At 59.9% G+C, this 19,825-nt stretch overlaps 1 protein-coding gene across 2 annotated transcripts; it reads left to right on the top strand.

The window, feature by feature from the left end:
* Positions 1–4,647: 4,647 nt before the first annotated feature.
* Positions 4,648–18,821, top strand: GATA2 (GATA binding protein 2). Of its 2 annotated transcripts, XM_058725803.1 has the most exons (7): positions 4,648–5,252; positions 10,275–10,483; positions 11,167–11,443; positions 11,878–12,519; positions 14,266–14,411; positions 16,239–16,364; positions 16,864–18,821. In XM_058725803.1, exons 3-7 carry the CDS (start codon positions 11,215–11,217, stop codon positions 17,161–17,163), a joined length of 1,443 nt encoding a protein of 480 aa, XP_058581786.1. In that variant the 5' UTR covers positions 4,648–5,252; positions 10,275–10,483; positions 11,167–11,214; the 3' UTR covers positions 17,164–18,821. The 2 variants fall into 2 exon arrangements, with proteins under 2 accessions (XP_058581786.1, XP_058581788.1); XM_058725805.1 differs by lacking the exon at positions 10,275–10,483.
* Positions 18,822–19,825: the final 1,004 nt, after the last annotated feature.

Here is a 19,825-nt window from a genome sequence, read left to right as displayed (position 1 = left end):
AGCAGAGGCAGAATACACTCTTGGTAAAAGGGGCAGCAGACACAAAGGCCTGAGAGTGGGAATGTTCTGGTTTGTTCAAAGAACAGAAGGTAGGCTGCTCCCGCTGGAGCAAGAAAGGGGGAAACCAGGTCTGAGTGGTCAGCAAAGGCTATTGCACAGTTTGGCTTTTATTCTAAATTCAGTGGATACAGTCTAAGAAGTGATTTCTTGTGGCCAACTAAGCTGCGTGACCTTTGACAGTTTGCTGGGTCTGTAATTTCCTGCCATCCATCTCTCCTTTCAAGAAACACTTAAGGAGCATCTACCGTGCGTCAGCCCAGCCCTGGGGACACAGCAGTGACAAAACAAAGCCCCTGCTTCTGGGAGAGTCCACCTCCTGGAGGAAAGGACCCCTGCCACAGCTCTTCTGCCTGGTGACTCCGGTTCAGGCTGCCGGCTCCCGGAGACCCCCAACTCGGGCCACCCGTGGCCGCCAGGTGGCGCTCTGCGCCTGCGCAAGGGCCGCAGCTCGAGGGTCGCCGGGCAGAGACCGGACCCCGGCGGGGGAGGGGCGGCCGGGCGGGGGGCGGGGCCCGCGCCGCAGGTTGTGTGACTTTGGGTTTGACCTGCCTGGAGATGAGCTAATCCCGCCGTATAATAGACTCCGGGGAGATAGGGAAAATGGCTGCGGCGCTATCTGCGTCGCCATGGGGACCATCGCGCGCGCGCGGGCGGGGCGCGAGCCTGGAAAAATACAGCCTTTGTCGGCGGCGCGTGTCACTCACTGCGCGGGGACCTTAGGCGGCGGGGCTCGGGTCTCTCTTTCCCTAGGTCCGGAGCGGGGAGCTCTGGGGCCCCCGGCAGGGCATGCCTGTTGAGGCTATTGGGACCCCTGGGTGTCCCCAAACTCCTCGAAGACCTTTCTCCCTTACACGCCCCCACACCCCGTTTTCTGTCACTAGCACATTCCACCCCTTTTGCTGTGGAGTCTGTCGCACCCGCACACACCATTCTCTCCCCTCTGGCTGTCTCTTTCCCACGCTGGAGAGGGGTCCCGGCCCGTGTGTCCTGAGCCTACCCAGGCAGGCGCAGGGACAGGCCCCAACGACCGCCCTTCCCCCGGCTCCTCCTACGGCACACCGGGCACTCCCAGGCATATAGATGCACAACAACACAACCGCCCTCACACAGATCCGTGCACCCCGAAGGCACACACTGGGGTGAACTCTGACCCGCGGCACACTCACTCCTGACAGTCACAGGAATGTACGGATGCGCATGCTTACAGGCACGTAGGAACCCAGAGCACTGAGTAGGGTCGGACACCTGCAGGCACACACCCGTGTCTGAATATACACATTCGCACGCGACCTAGTGGCAGATGACACCGCCTCCTGTGTGCACTCCTCAACGGCCTCCTCGAGGGCAGGTACGTTGTGGCACTCAATACGCTTGTCCACCACACCTGTACACACGGATTTGCACACCCACTCCTTCACACACCTGCCTTCCCACCCTGAGTGACACTCGTGCCTACGCACTCACGTGCAATACCCCCTCCTCTGTGCACCCTCCAACAGCCTCAGCTGGGCCCCCTCCAGGCATTCACAGCACACACGCCCACCACGCCCGTGAGCATGGGCTTGCACACCTGCGCTTTCTTGTAGCACACTTCTTTGACATGCCCGCATGCACACCAATACCCTTTCTTGTTCAGTGCCCATCCACTGGCACACGCGAATGTCCATGCAAACATGCCAGGCACACCCGGGGGCGCACGCGCGGGTGCCCCCGGCAGGCAGGCAAGCAGGCAGGCAGGCGGCGCGGGCACAGGGCGCCCGGCGTGCCCCCCGCGGACGGCTATCTGCCTGCCCATCAGCGCGCGGATCTGCGGTGGTAAATGATGCATTCGATGGCGGGCGCATTTGTTGTGCGCGCTCTGAAAGGGCTCCGATAATCTGGAAGGCAGAGATAAGGAACACCATTTATTCCGCGGCACTTTGGAAACAATTCCCAGCCCTGTACAACCCCATTCTCGGGCAGCCTCCGGGAGCCGGGCAGATAACGATTGGCTATTCATTATCTTCGCCGGGAACAAAGATTAGCCGGCCGAGATGAAAAATTACCCCGGACAGCGGCGCAGCCCCGCTCGGACCCCCCTGCCCGCCACCGCCGCCCGCGCCTCGGTGCCCCGCCCGGCCCGCGCGGGCTCTGCGCTCACGCCCTCCCGGCCCGCAGCCTGGCGCTCGGCCTCCCGCGCTCGCGTCCGCGCGGCGCTCGGCACTGCCGCTGTCCTCCAATCGGTCTGTCCGTCCCACCCAGCCCGTCTTCGGCCTCCCTACTTTTCCCTCGTTCTCTTTGGGGCCCTTCCCGCTCTCCCTCTTCTCCCCACTGCTCTGGGAACCTGCCTGGGTTCCCTTCTCCCTTCCCATACCTCTGTTTTTGTTATGTTTTGCTCTCTCTCTCTCTCCTCTCTGTATCTCTCCTCCCTTGTTTCTCTGTTCATGGCTGTGTCTGGTTAGCGCGCGTTTGCTGCTTTTGTTCCCATCGCTCCGACTCTTTCTGCCACTTTTAAGTTGTTTGTTTTTGTCTGTTCTTGCGTGTCCCCATCCCACCCCTCCAGCCCCTACTGGCATCTCTGTCCCTCTATGGCCGGTGCTTTTTAAAATCTGTCCTCGGGTCTCCCTGTCCTCCTCTCCCTTCTCTGGGTCTTTCCATCCCTGGGCCTCCATGTCTCTCAATCCACACCCCCTACCCTCTTAAGACTGTATTCCTGACAGCAGACCAGAGGCCAGCCCAGCCCAGCAGAGAGATGGCAGGTGGGGTGGGGGTGTAAGACTGGAACCCCCCTCTGAAGAAACAAGACAGAACTAGAAAAGCCTCGGTAGACACTCAGGCGCTGCTGGGTTCACGGGGATTTGCTCTTGTGCCCCCGAACTGGCTCCCTCATGCCCCTCCCCAGTGAGGCTGGGGGCCTTGGGAGCGGGTGGTCCCAGCGAGGCCACCTCATTAGAGCAGTTATTCAGCATGGCGCTGGCGTCGGCAGATAAGCCTTATCAGCTCATCTCCCCCTCCCACAGACAGACAGAGAGTGCCCTGGCAAATGGCACCCCAGAGCTCCACTGGCCGCCTGCCCTGCCGGTTAGGGATGGTGGGTGATCTGGGAAGACACACAGTATATGTGTCACCCAGAGACACACGCCTCCCCAGACGACAGACCCAGGGTAGTACTGGGTAGAGAAGTACATACACATAGTTCCAAGCTACATTCATACACACAGATGTCCACACCCTAGATAAACAGACACAAACACCCACCCCAACACGTATCAGTTCATACGTGGAGCTGTAGACAGATATGCAGACACACTTGGATACACTGTCCACACTCCTATCATCCGTCCAAAGATACAACGTTACACGCCCAATACCCAGTGCTGTTAAAGACGGACGGAACATACACACACGCACACACGCTCCGATTCATAGACACAGGATACCCAGACACACACTGCTACCGACCCACATAGGGACACACACCAATTTATAAATAAACACTTGGAAATACCCACTTCCCATCATATGATTCACGAACACAGTGATCTCACAGATACACAGCCACAGGGACACACATCCAGTTCCACAGGCACACTCTCCCACAGGCACTTTTGGGGTCATGCTCTGAAACAGCCACACATAATGAAGCACAAACTCTCAGGGACCCACAGAACACAGACTCCCGATATAAAACTCCCAGGGACCCACAAGAAGAAACGGGCGTGCTAATATACTCAGTTTTGTAGACTTCCCACGTGCTCACAGATGCACACAGACACACAGGGGCCTTCAGGATAGATCTTCTCCCGAGCGCATACAGCACATACACGTGCAACACAGTCACTATCAGCTTCAAAGAAAGACCCACAGATAGCAGATGGCCACAGAGATGGGGGGGGCTGGACACTTCTCTCGGGCACACACTAGTTTTCCCAGGACCAGGGACTTCCCAGTCCTTCCAAAGCAAAGCAGTTCCTCTCTGGGCCGAAGATCCCTAGGCCACTTTCACTCCCCAGGGCAGCTGGAATGGGACGGGGCAGGGGGGGTGGGGAGCGGAGGACCCCCACTGTGGAGTTGAATTTTGATGTAGGGACTTTGGAAGTTCAAGGGCCAGATTCCCCTAGCATTCTTGGGGTGAAGATTCCCACACCCCAGCTCCTCTGCCCAGCCTTCCGAGGACAAGCCCTCTACTCCCTCTCTTTCCTGAGAGGGTTCCTTGGGGATGGGCCAGGGGGCCACCTCAAACTCCACTCCTGCAATGCTCTGGTCTCCTTGGGAGTTTGGGAATTGGGGCGAGGGTATAGGTGGCTTGGAAGGGAGAGGCCATGTGTCTACATTTAGCCAAAATCAGCCTGGAAGTGAGGGAGGTGTGTGTGTGTGTGTGTGTGTGTGCGCACGCGTGTGTGTCAGATTGTCAAGCTACATTTGGGTGTATGCCCGCGTGCATGTCAGTGTGACCCAGATCTCCTGGCTGAGAATTTCCACGTAGCCACAGCTGTGTGTGCTAACGCGTGTGCACAGAAGTGTGCATGTGTGAGCACTACTGGAAGCGAATTGGAGAAGGAGGAGCAGGCGGCTGTGTACGTGTGTGTGCGCGCGCGCGCTTGTGGCCACGGCTCATGAGGGTCCCCGGGGAGAGTCTCGAAAAAGAGACGTCCCGGGCTTTCTGAGTTTACACCCCTGAGAGAATAGGTGCTCATTCCTGCGCCCCTGCGAGGGCGGGAGTAGTCTGGAGTATGGGCGAGTAAGGTATTGCGCCTTGAGTGCCTTCCGGCCCTCGGCCTGCCGCCCGGCGGCTGGACCAGGGAAACGGGGCGCAGAGCTCTGGGCACCCTCCTGCCCCCCTGCGGCGCTCCCGCCCCCTCAAAGTGCTGTCGAAATAAAAAGCAGCGGCCGCTGCGGCCGGGGGAGGGGAGGGAGAGGCAGCGGGAGCGAGAGGGAGGTAACGAGGCCAGCGCCGCCCGGGCTCGCCGCTCAAGTCTCTATCTCCAGGCTGCCTTCGCCCCCACCCCAGCCGGCCCCCGTCGGCCACCAGGCGAACAAAAGCGGCCCGCCGCGCACCATGCGGCCACTCGGCGCGCCACCCGGGCCCTGCTGGTGAACGCCGACAGCTCGCACCGGGGTCCTGTGGGCCCACCTAGCCACGCACCGCGCTGTGCGCCCCGCTCCGCTCCGGCCCCGTCCACCCGGGGGCGCCGCCCGCCTCACCTCGCTGGGTAAGTACCCCCACCTCCGCCTGGCCCCAGGGCCCTTCTAGTCCCCAGGTTTGAACCACCCGGCCCCCCAAACGCAGTCCCCCTAGCCCGTGGCCCCTGACTTGTGGCCTTCGGGGTTCGCCCTGGTCGTACCAGCGGCTCGAACCCCAGGTCATAGGGGCCTGATGCTGAGGGAGTATTTGCGGAGTCGAGGACAGTAGGCCCGCGTCGGGCCTCTTGTTTTCCCATTTCTCGGATGCAGCCACACATAGGCCGCGAGCCCCGGTTATTCCCGATGCCTCGCAAAGCGCCCCACCTCCCGGCCCCCGAGCTGGGGTCTTTGTCTCGGCCGCCCCCACCTCCGGGCCAAGGCGGCGGAGGCTCCCAAGCCCGGCCGCCGAGCCGCGGCTGCACCTGCCGGCTGGTCCCGTGCGCCGGCTTTGCGCGGCTTAACCCGGCTCGCTCCTGCGTGCGCCCCCGCGCGCTGCGCCCCGCGGCCCTTTATCCTGTGTGGCTGGGGTGCGGGTGGGGGAGAGCGCCGGGTCTGGAAGTCTCCCCCCTGCCCCAAGCCGGAGCCGGAATCTGTTTAGTGGGATTTCAATAAGAATGGGGCCGCCGCGGGCTCCGAGATCTGCCGCCGGGAGGCGTAGACGGCGGCGGTCTGGGTCTGTCTGGACGCCGGGCATTCAGAATCCTTCGGCGGCGGCCAGGCTTGAACTCCAGGTTGCCCCAACCGCAAGGGGAAAGATCCGGCGTTCAGGGCCCCCGGGAGTGGTGGCCGCTCCTTTCCCGGAAAACACGGAAGGAAATTCGTTGTTTTGGAAAAAGCTACGTCTCCCGGGGATCGGGAACATCTGGCGGTGAGCTCCGGGTCTACACAGGCACCTAGAGCTGGGATTCGTTTATGAGTGGGCAGGATTTGAGAAGCAGGTAGGGCCGTTGCGGCTACCCAGGCGTCTGGAGAGAGTTTCCCAGCCGGGTCGACAAATTGCAAACAAATTGCGTCTAACGAAACGGATTTACCAGTTGTCATGCTGCCGGGCCGCAGGACCGCCAGGCTGTCTGAGTAAACCGTGCCTGTGCTTGAAGGAAGGAGAAACGCTGACCGATTGTCTGCAGGTCTCAGCAGGGCCTATGGGGGAGGCTGTACGGCTTGGAGGTGGGTGGTTAGAACCTGATAAGGAGATACATGATCTCGCAGGCACCTCAGCCCAGGGCGCTGAGACTTCTCAGCCCGGGTTTTACGATTTGAAACGGCCCTAAAGACGTAAAGGGTGGGAAAGCCATCATGGAGGCCAGAGGAGAAGAAGCCTTCACATTTGGGGGGCTGAAAATGAACCCCAGCGAGCAGAAGGGGCTGTTGGAGTCCTGGTCCCTCCATTGCAGAACCCCTGGGTGGGGGGATGGCTGCAGGCCTGAGCAGATTTGAGGCCTTACCCTATGGGAACTTCTGAACCCCTCTGGCTAAAGCAGGCCCCCTCTTCCTCCTCAGTACCCCTCAAGGCACATCCCCAGTGTGGGGCTCGAAGGTCGCTGGGTTGCCAATTAAATATCCCTATGGAAGGCAGTCCTTAAGCAAACTGATTTCTTTGAATCTCCCCTCCACCGCTGGCCAATTAGATGCCCATAGGAAAAGGTGAGAAGAATTAGGTTACAAAGAGAGGGCAAACTTATGGTCCCAGAGGGGCCACCTTGGATGAGGGAAGTTTAAACAAAGGGCACGGAGGGGAGGGGAAGACCGGGCAGGGGCAGCTGAGAGCCGAGGCCGGTGGGTGAGGCCCACTAGAACCTGGCCTCGGATCCCTGAGCCTCCAGCTCCCCGGAGAAAGCATCTTGAGCCGTTAGGACCCATGCTTTCTCGGGGAATCTCAGGCTACTTGAAAAAGGCTGTTGGAACATTCAGTTTCTCTGCTGCCCATCGCCAGTCCTTCCTGAAGTCTTGTTCTCATGTAAGGAAAGTGACAGCTTGTCAGTGCGATCAAAACGCAGCACCCGCATTAGCAACAACCCTTGGAAACCAACAGAAACATGGAAAAGGGGTCACGTCCCTCTGAAGGTGTTCTGGAGACCCTGAATCCCCAGGCTATAAACCGAAATAAATCTGCTTTCCTCATGTGTGAGGGTGCCCCCCACAATCCTAGCTGATTGGGGGGGCTGCCCTGAGCCTCCCCGGACGTTTGTTTGGGTACAAGTGATAGGATGGTCTTTGCTGCCTACTGGGCAAGATGCCTGACTAGTGGCCCTTGGTCTGTCTGGCATACACACACACTCATGATGGGGGAGGTGTGTTTTACTGACCAGCTGGGCCTTCTCCTGCCTGGCGCCCCTCTTCTCTCTCCCAGGCGGGTTAGTTCCTGCGGGAGAACGCAGTAGTCCCGCGTCCAACGCAGGAGCTCCAACCATAGTGGAGGCCTCCGCCAAGCCGGCTGCCTGCCTGCCTGCCTTTTGGAGGAAGGCACCCTCGGGGCCTCAAGAGACCTGGCAGGGCTCCCTCCTCCCCCCCTTTTTTTTTCCTCCCCTCTAGGCCGGGATTGCGGGAAGGGAGACTCGTGCGGATCTCCCGAGGCCCCTGCTCAAGCATTGCTTAACTGCCCTGCTAAGCTCCTCTGCGCGGCGATTTTCTGAGCCGCCGAGCGGGGTAATTAAATCCCCGCCAGCTCTCGCTTCTGCGCCAGGCCAGCGGGCAGCTCAGGGCTGCCGTTCAGGCTGGGGGCCCGGCCAGGCTGGTCACCTCCACTTCTGCGGTGGCCCAAGACGCTGCCCCAGAGGGGCTTCAGGTTGCCTCGGAGGGGCTTTTAGCCGAGTTCGTAATGATTAAACTGCAGACCCACCCCGAACCGGGGTAATTTGAACCACGACTTTGGGGAAAATAAAGCGAATTACCTGCTTTCCCGAGCGCCCAGAGTAGCCACCTCCCTGCGAGCCGAGGCGCGGATCGCAGACCCACGGAAATCTTCCGCTCGGTTCCGGCGTTCGCGGCCCCGGGTCTGGCAAGCGGCTGGCTGCCTCCTGAGCTGGGTCCCGGGGTTCCAGCTGGCCGGGCAGTCTTGCCTGACACCAGGGATTGTCCCCGGGGCGGCGGTGTCTTTGATAAGCTCCTGCTAGGTTCCAGGGACGCAAAACAGTCTCGAGGCTCCGACGATTGCATTTTACGCGTTGATGAAGAATCATAAACTAAAGGTAGGGAGGAGAGACAGACGAACAGAGAGGCAGCGAGTCCCGGCCAGACCGCGCGCGTTTCGGGTAGCGCGAACCGGAAGGCACTGAGGCCAATCACCTGCCCGGCCTGGCCGCAGAGGCCCGGCGCCCGCGGCCTCGCGCTCCCACTCCCGGCCCCGGCGCGCTTTACCCAGCTGGCGCCGGCCTCCTCTTATGCGGAGCGGAGTTCCGAGTAGACCAGGCGGGCTCCGCGCGCCCCGGAGTGGAGCGGAGCGGGAGGCGCAGCGGGCCGCCAGGGCAGGCGGGTCCCCAAGCGCCCAAGACGCGCTGGTTCCCAGCCAAATGGGGCTCTGCGCTTCCAGCCCCGCGTCTTTACCTGCCGCCAGGGCCTCGGACAGATCAACGGACAGCCGGACGCAAAGGCAGGAGGAGGCCCCTAGCCTGTGCCTGCGCCCCCCGGCGCTGCCCAGAGCTGGTCTGGGAGAGGGTGACGGGCGCTTCCGCGGAGCTGGGCCTGGCCGGGAGCCCCCCGAGCCGAGGGGACCAAGGGCTTTCCTCCCTCCTCGGATTATTAAAAAGTTCATTTCCTGGCGAATCGGGTGACGTCAGGGCCCCGGCGTCGCGGTGGCGGGGCCGCCCGGCCGGAGAAGCCGCCTCCAGTTACCCAATTACCGACTGTCAATCCCGCCGCCCCTCCCCCCACCCTCCCGGGGGTGGCCCGGACCCCCGCCCTCTCCCCTGTCCCGGACCCACCTGGGATCCCTCTGGGCTCCCACTACGAGAGCCGTAGACCCAGCTAAAGGAGAGGGGCTGGAGGACGACGATTATTCCCCCCTTACCCCCGCACCTGTCTCAGTCTCCCCAAAGTTCTTTGTTTCCGACCCTCGCCCCCCCCCCCCCAGTCGGCCATAGGCTCCCTTCGAGCCTCGGTCTCCTATGTCTGTACAATGGGAGAAAGCAAGGAGATTTGTGCACGGGAGCCCACTCCACCCACAGAGCTGGATCTGTGCATTGGAGGTGTGTGGAGAGCAGTTCCAGGTGACTTCGGGGACAGAGCTCTCAGTCTATCGCCTCCCTCTCCCCAGGGGCCGCCTTAGGGACCCCCAGGAGGGAGAAATGCCTTCTCCTGCCCGGAGGCGTCTCCTTCGAGCCGGCGCCGGCGCCAGTCCGGGTCTCCATGGCCTCGCCCCAGGCAGTTCGGCCCGTTGGTCTGCGAAGGCCACGCCCGGGAAGGGGACGCCCCCTCCCCCTCTCTGGAGCCGCCAGCCAGGCCACCTCCACCCGGTCAAGCACAGTCCTAAACGGCCTCTTGTCCGAGGCCCAGGTGCCCACTCGAGCCCCATAGTTCCTGCCCTTCACCGCTCCTGCTGTCTCGAAGCTGTCCTCCCAACCCCCTGCTCAGCCATAGCCCGAGTCGGGGGAGGGAACAGCCTGGGTAGGTAGTTGGGACTCCAACTGGCCACGTTCAGTGGTAAAGGAGGTGGGATCTGAGGGAGTGGAAGAGCGGGGGTCCTGGGGAGAGGACACCCAGACGCCCAGAGGGTGCGGGACCCAGGCTGCCGGGGAGGGGGTCCCCAGTTGGTTAGTAACTGGGAAGAGGGTCTTGGGGTTAGGCGGATCCAGGAGCGTCCGCAAGAGGGGGCGCAGCAGTCGGCCGGTGGGGTGAGGGTCCCGGCGGGGGGCACTGGCAGCAGGGGCCGCCGGGAGGGCGCTGGGAGGGGGCCCGCCGGCGGAGGGGGGCAGGCCTGCGGGTCAGTCCGGGAGTCCGGCGGTCCGGGAGTTGCGGGCGCAGCCAATGGGGGGCGGAGGCTGGGCGGCGCGCGGCGCTGATTGGCTGGCGCAGGCTTCTTAGGCGTGCACGGCCCCCGCTTCATGTCTGTGCAGGAGTCGCGAGCTGGCGCCAGGGCGGCCGGAGGATGCCGAGGGGCCGGAGCCGGGCGGGCCTGAGGCCGAGGCGCGCGCTGTCCCCCGCTCCTACTCCGTGAGCCCAGCCGCCTGAAGCGCGGTTCCTGAGCCCGCCACTCCCGGGGCTCCCGCCGGTGCTGAACCTCCGTCCCCGAGGCCGTGGCCCCCCTCCCTGCGGCGTTGCGTGTGTAAGTTTGGGGTGCGAGAGTGGCGGGGGGCCTGGGGCGCGCCAAGCTCTGAGAGGTCCTTTCGGTGGGTCAAGGCCAGGGCCAGGCTTCGGGTGACTGCTTTGGTGTGCCTTGGTGAGAGGTCTTGATTGTGCCTCCTGGGAGTGAGCTGGGGCGGGGGTGGGGGGAGGCTGGCTCCCAGCCGCTGGGGCTTAGTGTGTGTGGTTTTTTTTTGGGGGGGGTCGTCAAGCTGGTATGTGTATCCGGCGCCAAGTGCAGGTATGTGCGTGTCGCTAAGATCATGTGCCCAGTGGGTGCCCAGGCGCCTGTCTTCAACTTTCAGTCTGTGTTTATGCGTTTGTGTCCCGGGAAGGAGGTGGGGGGGGGGGGGTCAGTGTGAGTGTCCGATTTAAAGTGAGACTCTGTTTGTGTTTGTTGGGGTCACTGGTGTCGGGGCTTGTGCCCGTGTGTGAACCGGTGTGCACGGATGTGTGGCTCTGGGACTGGGGGTCACCATGTGAATGTGAGCGGCTGACCGATCTCCTCCGCCTTCCTTTCGTTTTGAGCTTTGAGCTTTCCTCCCACCCGGGACTGTGCCTCGGCCGGGCTCTGCTGGGGCGCAGCGGCGTGCGGGACTCCGCGTGGCGGGACTTTGGGGGTGTCAGGCCGTGGCGGCGCCCCTCACGCCCCCTTCCGTCGCGCAGGGACGCCGCCACCGCCTCGGCCCAGATCCCGAGCCTCCACTACCGGCCATGGAGGTGGCGCCGGAGCAGCCGCGCTGGATGGCGCACCCCGCCGTGCTGAACGCGCAGCACCCTGACTCGCACCATCCGGGCCTGGCGCACAACTACATGGAGCCCGCGCAGTTGCTGCCTCCCGACGAGGTGGACGTCTTCTTCAACCACCTGGACTCGCAGGGCAACCCCTATTACGCCAACCCAGCCCACGCGCGGGCGCGCGTCTCCTACAGCCCCGCGCACGGTGAGCCCAAGGCCAGTGGGTGACTGGGAGCCCAGGAGCCGTGCGCCGCGCGCCGGGCGCGGGAGGGGAGGAGGGCCCGGCGGCCTGCTTCCCGGATGTGAGCTCCGCAGGAATCGAGGCAGCTGAAAAATTGGGGCGGGAAAGGTGGGGGCAGCAGCCTCTTGAGGAGGGTCTGGGCACCGCAGGGTGTTTGCCCAATTCCCAGCTGGCCTGTGCGGGTTCCCTCGAGGCCCTGGTCTGGTGGGGTTCCTCGGGTGCCACTTGTCCTTCAGCTCCGGACTGACATTCTTGATTGTTACCGGTTGAAGTATTATGTTTCTGGTTTTCTTTGGGAAGAATGTTACTGCTAGCTGTTTTGTGAGTTGTGGTCCCGTGTATCTGTCATGGCGCGACTCGGCCTCTGCGCACCCTGACCCCTCTCCCTCCTCCCGCAGCCCGCCTGACCGGAGGCCAGATGTGCCGCCCACACTTGTTGCACAGCCCGGGGTTGCCCTGGCTCGATGGGGGTAAAGCAGCCCTCTCCGCGGCTGCAGCGCACCACCACAATCCCTGGACCGTGAGCCCCTTCTCCAAGACGCCGCTGCACCCTTCAGCTGCTGGAGGCCCCGGAGGCCCCCTCTCCGTGTACCCAGGGGCAGGGGGTGGGAGCGGGGGAGGGAGCGGGAGCTCTGTGGCCTCCCTCACTCCCACTGCAGCCCACTCTGGCTCCCACCTCTTCGGCTTCCCACCCACTCCGCCCAAGGAAGTGTCCCCTGACCCCAGCACCACCGGGGCTGCCTCCCCAGCCTCCTCTTCCGCAGGGGGTAATGCAGCCCGGGGGGAGGACAAGGATGGGGTCAAGTACCAGGTGTCACTGACCGACAGCATGAAGATGGAAAGCGGCAGTCCCCTGCGCCCAGGCCTGGCTGCCATGGGCACCCAGCCTGCCACACACCACCCCATCCCCACCTACCCCTCCTATGTGCCCGCCGCTGCTCACGACTACAGCAGCGGACTCTTCCACCCCGGAGGCTTCCTGGGTGGCCCTGCCTCCAGCTTCACCCCTAAGCAGCGCAGCAAGGCACGCTCCTGTTCAGGTAAAGACAGGTGCCAGGGAGCCAGTGGGAGTGGGGTTGATCTGTGCTTTTGTGTGTGGGGGTCGGGGGCTATGTTATGGGAGGCGGGGCAGTGCCAGTCTTCCAGATCTGGGGATGGGTGAAGTCTCTCTCTAATAGACCCTAACAGACGTTTGAGAACCCAGAATGGGGGAGAGGGAGCCCTAAAACTTTTGTCCTTTCCTTAACTGTCCAGGGTCGCCCCCAAAGTTCATTTCCCTTCCCCCTCCTCACCCTTCCTTCCAAGGTTGGCCACTGCCAGACTGAACCCAGACCGGGGATTCCCCCTTCCCTTCCCTGAATCTTAAGTGAAAATTTGAGCAGCCTCTTGACTTGTGTGAGGGAATGCAGTAGCAAGCGACAGCAACGAGGCTGTGTGTGCGTGTTTTTGTGCGTGTGCGTGCTGTGGGTGCTGTGGGTACGCTCCAGACCCTTAAGGAATCTGGTTCTCCAAGTCAGGCAGTCCAAATCTTGGGATTTCGATGTTTCCCAATCTCCTCGGGAGATTTCCCCCAAAGCAGCATTCCCGGGAGTCGTTCCTGCTCCCTGCCCGCTGGCACATCCTTCACTCTCCCTCCCCGAAGGCTGGAGTGAGGCGACGAAGCTGTAGGTAGCTTTGCCCCTTTGCCGGAGACGGCTGGGGCCACACTGGTTCTGTCCGAGAACCTGGCTGGAGAGCAGAAACCAGAGCTAGCACGGGCTTTCGCTGTCAATGCCTCCCTTCCAATCCCTTTAAGCTAAGGAAGAAGAAGATTTTTAAAACTTTTACTCCTGAGTCCAGGAACCTTTCCTTGCCCAGCTATATCGACAATTTAGTTTAAACTAAATGGGGAAAAATTTTTCCCGGGCAACACGATGTAAGGCATCCAGCTACCCTGCCTAATTGCCCCCACCGTCGCAGGCACCCACCTCAGCCCCACCCCAGGGCCCCTGTTCTCAGGCCAGCTACCTTGCCTTAAATTAGCCCTTTCTCCCAAGTTTGTTTTACGTTGTATTTGAATTCCAGATGGCCTTTTAAAACAACAACAAAAACCAAAAACCAAAAACACCACCACCGACAGAAGACCAAGGTCACTTAGTCTGCTTAACTTCAAAACGAAAGGGCTTGGGATGTGTTTTATTTTAAAGAGCAACACCTTGTTTCCGAGTCCGGGACTGAATTCTAGGGCCTCAGCGGAAGAGAGGGCAGCTGGGGAGAAAGAAGGAAATTCCCTTGCTCCGAGAACAGAAAGAGGGTAGGAGCTGAGGGCAGAAGACGCGGGGCAGAGAATCAATCGGAAGGTGGCGGACGAAGTTGGGGAAAGGGACAGACCGAAGAGGCAGAACTAGAGAGCAAGGCAGAGTCCTCCCAGGCCCAGCCGGGTCGAGCTGGGCCACTCCTGCCACCGCCCTGCCATCGGCGAAGTTTGCTGTAAATACCCTTTCATTGTCGCGCCCAGAATCCCTGGGGCCCTGGCCCCACTCCTCCCTCCAGCCCCGTTTCCCTTCCTTCAAGCCAGGGTTTTGAAGAGGGAGACTTGGCCTTAAAGCTACTTTCAGAACTCATCTCCTTCGGCGGGGAAGCCTCCTCTGGGTCCCTCTTCCTGCCCAGGGTTGGAGCTAAAAGTCACCCCCTGAAGCATCCGGGCCGAGGCAGACGGCTGCCTGATTGGCGCTGGCCCACCCCTGCGTCTCTCCCCTCGACATTATCCGTTAAGCGGGCCGGCGTCTCTCCCTGTCCCCCTTCAGAAGGCCGGGAATGCGTCAACTGTGGGGCCACAGCCACCCCTCTCTGGCGGCGGGACGGCACTGGGCACTACCTGTGCAACGCCTGCGGGCTCTACCACAAGATGAATGGGCAGAACCGGCCACTCATCAAGCCTAAGCGGAGACTGGTAGGCACGGGGCAGCAGGTGGCTGGGGAGGGGGCCGGTGGGCAGCACCCTGACGCTGACCTGGACTGGAGCCGGCAATTTATTTAAAAAATAAGAGTAACACCGCCAAACCCTTCAAATGCAGCTGCGTTGCCTCTTGAAATCCTCTTACCATTTAAATCGCTTGGGGTCACCCTTCTTTTAGGCCAGATTTTTTTTCAGGCCAGATTTCCCCCTCTGCAGCCCACCAGGTACCCTCCCCCCACTGAGCTCAGGGATCCCCAAAGTTGAGTGTCCAAGGGCCCAACTCCTGTCCCCTGGCCTCTGTTTAACTCTCTTTAAAAATAGGGCCATGAAGTAATTTTCCTTGTAGCCCAGAACACAGTCTCCTCACGCTTATTTAAATAAAACACACACACCAACCACCAAAAAAACCTGCCCTTTATTATTTTTCCATGGAGTCACCTATACTGTGTATTTTCATTTGAGTGATTTAAAAAAATGCCCTTTCGGATCTCCTGCCGGAGTTTCCTATCCGGACATCTGCAGCCTGAAGATAAGGAAACTTCGCGTATCTGTTTCCGGACTCCGCGAGTTTTAGAGCCTCTCCTCGGCTCAGTCCTGCCTCTCGCTGGGCTGTTTTGAAATTTCTAATACCCTCCGCTCTGCAAATAATGCGTAAAAAGCTAAGAATAATAAATATATTTTTTTCAGGGCGAAGTGATTTATGAGGCTTAAATCGCTGGCCGCTTTGGGGGCCCCCTTTTTTTTCCCCACCCTGAGCACGGGGCGGGGTGAGGGCCCGGGTGGGGGTAGGGGTGGAGGATACGGTGTTGGCCCCTGAGTCAGAATTCCAGCTTCAGGCTGCTTACTCACCCTCACCCTCCCCGCCTCTGAGGCAGCAGACCGGCAGGTCCCTCCGCTGTTGCTGTCGAGGAGGTTGGAGCTCCGGCCTAGGGCCCTCCTGGCCTCTGCTGGTCTCATTCCCCCAACCCCAGCCCTGCTGCCTGCGGTTCACTGGGGAGTGTTGCAGGGGACAGACACATTCTGTCACTGTGGGGCTGGGCCGGTGGGCCCACAAGAGGAGATCTGCTTTCTTGGGTGAAGACTCTCTTACTTTCTCTCACTTTTCCCTTTTCCAGAAACCAGGCACTTATTCCCAGACATCTCTGGCCTGCATTCCCTGAGGGGCTGCGGGGCAGTGAGCACTCTGGTTTGGGGTACAGGGTGTGGGACAGACCAGCATTGCGGTGATGGAAATGTTCTGGATCTGCACTGCCCACTATGGTTGGGGCGGTGGATTCCTTGAAATGTGGCTGTGCAAAGGAAGGAACGAAGTTCTAATTTTATTAAATCGTAGTTCAGTTGAATTTAAACAGCCCCACCTGGCTAGTGGCGATCATATTGGACGGTGCCGCTCTAGACTCCCTAAACATTTGACGTCCCTGCCCTGGCCTCAGGCGAGGTCACACCCAGGACTGTGGGTCGTGGAGAGTCGTGTGGACATGTGAGCCAGGCTTCTAAACCAAAGAGCCCTTCTCAGGACCTCAGTTTCCCCTTTTATAGAGTTAGTTTAAGGGTTGGGGGCGGTGGCTGATTTTTCTCTTCAGCTCTTGCGCCCCTGTTGATTCTGAGATCAGGCTTCTGAGAGTTCTTTATTCTGAGTTCTGCGATGGCTTAGGTCTCAAATTCTAAAATTCCACGGCTTCTGAGATGCTTGGATTCCCCTGTGAGATTTCCCGCTCCTGGGCTAAGTTGGCAGGGACGGGGGGTTGGGGTGAGGGTCGGGGAGGGAGGTCGAGGTGGGGCGTGGGAGCCCAGCCTGCTGACGCCACCCTCCCCTCCCAGTCGGCCGCCAGGAGAGCCGGCACCTGTTGTGCAAATTGTCAGACGACAACCACCACCTTATGGCGCCGAAACGCCAACGGGGACCCTGTCTGCAACGCCTGTGGCCTCTACTACAAGCTGCACAATGTGAGTCCGCCCCTCCCCGGCCCGCCCCGCCCCTCCCCGGGGACCGAGGCTCTTTGTGCTGCCAGGCGCGGGGCCCCAGCCACAATCTCCAGCGTGGCTTGGCTTGGGAGGCGGCTGTTCCCCTGGCGGGCAAGCCCCAAGTGCCAGAAGGGCTTCCCATAAGAGGGGGCAAGCTGGCTGCAAGTGTGGCCTCCACGGCGGCGGTCTGGGGAAGTGGTGTCTTTTTAAAACAAAAGGTGGGTGTGGAGTTCGGTTGTGTCGATGGGGGGCAGTGCTGGCACTTAGTGGGCTCAACGGCCTGGCCTGCGGGTCCCACACAGTGAAAGAGACCTTTCTTGAAAGGGCGGCAGTCTGATGGGAAGACCCTGGCGGGCGGAGGGCGTTTGCAAGTGGGGTCCCGAGCCCAGACCCGCCTTTGGCGCCATGTGGAAGCTGGGGGGTGGGGTCTTGTTCTGGGAAGGGAACTAGACCCCCCTGACAGTTTTGTGGTTGCCCCCAGGTGAACAGGCCGCTGACCATGAAGAAGGAAGGGATCCAGACTAGGAACCGGAAGATGTCCACCAAGTCCAAGAAGAACAAGAAAGGTGCAGAGTGCTTCGAGGAGCTGTCCAAGTGCATGCAGGAGAAGGCCTCCCCCTTCAGCGCCGCCGCCCTGGCTGGACACATGGCACCCGTGGGCCACCTCCCACCCTTCAGCCACTCGGGACACATCTTGCCCACCCCAACGCCCATCCACCCCTCCTCCAGTCTCTCCTTTGGCCACCCCCACCCATCCAGCATGGTGACCGCCATGGGCTAGGGACGGCCCCCCACAAATGGACAGATGGATGCCGAGGAGGGTGGCCCGCGGTGCGAGGCTGGGCGCCCCTAGGCAGGGTAGGGGGGGGGCAAACCCTTAGCTGCCTGCCCTTCCCTGAAGACTGATGGCACTCCCGCCAGCCCAGTCGGAGCCCCAAGCTGCCTCTCCTGTGGGTGCTCCACTCGGCCGTCAGCGGTCACGGTGAAGATCCTCACCCAGGCTGGGGGGCGGCCTTGGCCCGGCTTCCTGCCCAGGTGGGGTTTCCATCACGGACGATTGTTTGGAGAACAGAACGGACAACTTTTTGAAGAGAAAAGGAGGGAGGCAGGGGACAAATGAAGAAGACCATTTTGGGGAGGAGAAGGGAGTAGGCAAAAGTAATTTATTTTGCTCTTGTTTCTAACAAGGACTGGGAGACTTGGAGGTCCGAGCTGCCCTAGGTTCTCTGGGTCTTTTGCGTCAAGTACCGCTTGGCCCACCTGCTTGCTAGGGCTCTGGGGGCAGGTGTGTGGGGCCCTCGGCCCGCACCTTCCCCTCTGGCTTCCCTCTCTGAAACAGCTGGAGCTCAGGTTGGGCTGAGCCAGTATAGCCGGACCACCACCGGCCCGGGGAGGCTGAGCGGTGTGTGCCCTGGCGGCCCGGCCCTGGAGGGCAGAGACAATCATGGGCGGTCCTGCGCAGATTCCCAGGCCAGGGCTGGGTCACAGGAAGGAAACAACATTTTCTTGAGAGGGGAAATGTCTCCCAGATTGCTCCCCTGGCTCTGAGGCCGAAGCTGGTGTGACCCGTGTCCCCTTAACGAGCCTGAGCCACAGCCTGACTCCTCTGCCAGGTGGACCCCTGTACATAACATCCTTTTTCTGCTCACCCCTCGACCCCCTTCCCTCCCACTCTGAGACAAAAGAAAAAAAATATATATATATACAAAAGACTGCATAAGCTTAACTCGCTGAGGAGTTAGTTGTTTTATTTTTAAACTCATTTTGGGTCCAGTCAATTGTACGTTGCCACGGAAGCCCTTGCTGTGGAAAGGAATAAAACCTACAAACCAAGGCTGTAGCTTCGCAATTATTTTTGGAAAAGTTCTTGGATCCCACAGCCCTCGAACAGGGAGCCGGGGGCCTGGGGAGGGGCTTTGGCTGCTCTTGGCCTCCAGGGGCTGGTCTGGCAGGTGGCAGAGGCAGGAGTTGGGGGGTGGGTCCAGGGAGAGGCCACGACCCTGCCGGGGTCCCTGGAGACGCCTGGGTTGTGCTCTGCTTTGCTGTGGCTGTCTGGATCCTTCCCAAGGTACAGCTGTACATAACCGTGTCCGAGCTTAGATTCTGTATGCGGAGGTGGTGGGGTGCGGCGGCCGGCGAGGGCCGGCCCAGGACCAGGATTGTGCTGATGTAGTCGACCAAGTGCAATATGGGTAGGCGATCGCTGCGGGGGCACCACAGCCAGAAGTAACTTATTTTGTACTAGTATCCGCATAAGAAAAAGAATCCGCAGTATTTTCTGTTTTTATGTTTTATTTGGCTTGTTTTATTTTGGATTAGTGAACTAAGTTATTGTTAATTATGTACAACATTTATATATTGTCTGTAAAAAAATTGTATGCTATCCTCTTATTCCTTTGAAGTGAATACTGTTAAGAATAATAAAATACTTTTTGTGAATGCCTCTGGCTGATCTTGTGGGCTCCCAAGCTGCTGAGTCCTGTGTGTGGAGATTAGTGGTCAGACCTAACGGGTTCTGCGGCCCAGTGATTTGGAGAGAAGGGCTCCTGTCTGGCTGGGGTCTGAGACCCTGATGCCCCTCCCCTGCATTGCTCCCATCTGAATTTCCTCATTGTCACGTCATTGGGGGTCCTGATGGCTGGGTGGATACTGGGGATACAAGGGCAGGCCATGGTTTCTCCAGCCTTTGGCCTACACACTGATCCTTTTCCTGGGACTCTTGTAGAAGACTGCCTCCGCCCCTGTCCCCATCCACTTCCTCCCAGATGATCAGCTCTTGTTTCTGTCCTTTCTGGTCCTCAATATTCCTGTTCATTGACAAACCTGATCACCAGTGTTTTTGATCACTGATGTCATTGACTGCTGTCATCCTCAATCAATGAGGTTGGTCATTGGAGATAGCCACCATGACTGATATTTGTGGTCAGTGACCTGTCTGATCACCAGAGCCTGTGACCATAGACATCTGGTTACTATAACACTGGTCACCAACACTCAGTCAACCAATGTTTTATCAATGCCTCTGACAGTGACATGTCTGGTCACGGACAGCCACAAAATGTGATCACCAGGGTCTCCAGGGACTGTTTTGGCTCGCTGGTAACATACCTTGTCATGAGTATCTCCTACCACCGATCAGCACCTCTATTCATCAATATTTATATTCAGTGTGTCTGGCGCCAACATCTCTGACCATCACTGCATTTTCCTAGTACTTCTATTCACCATGTTGTGATCACTGGTGCCTCTTGTCACTCATGTTCCTGATTTCCAATTGTGCTGGTCCCCAATGCACTCAGTCATCAGTGTCTTAGTTCACCAAGAAGCATGACCATCAATGTCACTGATCAATGGTTTTCTAATAGTTGATAGATCTGAGCACTCACATGTGTCTCCAATATCACTAATCACACTATTTTCCTCACCGGTGTCTCCTTAACAAT

Source organism: Neofelis nebulosa, chromosome 4 (assembly GCF_028018385.1).
Source record: "Neofelis nebulosa isolate mNeoNeb1 chromosome 4, mNeoNeb1.pri, whole genome shotgun sequence".
NCBI classification, from domain to species: Eukaryota; Metazoa; Chordata; class Mammalia; order Carnivora; family Felidae; genus Neofelis; species Neofelis nebulosa.
This window is presented reverse-complemented; position numbering and strand designations above follow the sequence as displayed.

Bases quoted from the DNA above. Each gene is read 5' to 3' on its own strand.
- GATA2 (XM_058725805.1), top strand. From the start codon at position 11,215: ATGGAGGTGGCGCCGGAGCAGCCGCGCTGGATGGCGCACCCCGCCGTG. The intron at 11,444-11,877 runs GTGAGCCCAAGG...CTCCTCCCGCAG, and splicing joins CTCCTACAGCCCCGCGCACG to CCCGCCTGACCGGAGGCCAG. The intron at 14,412-16,238 runs GTAGGCACGGGG...CTCCCCTCCCAG, and splicing joins TCAAGCCTAAGCGGAGACTG to TCGGCCGCCAGGAGAGCCGG.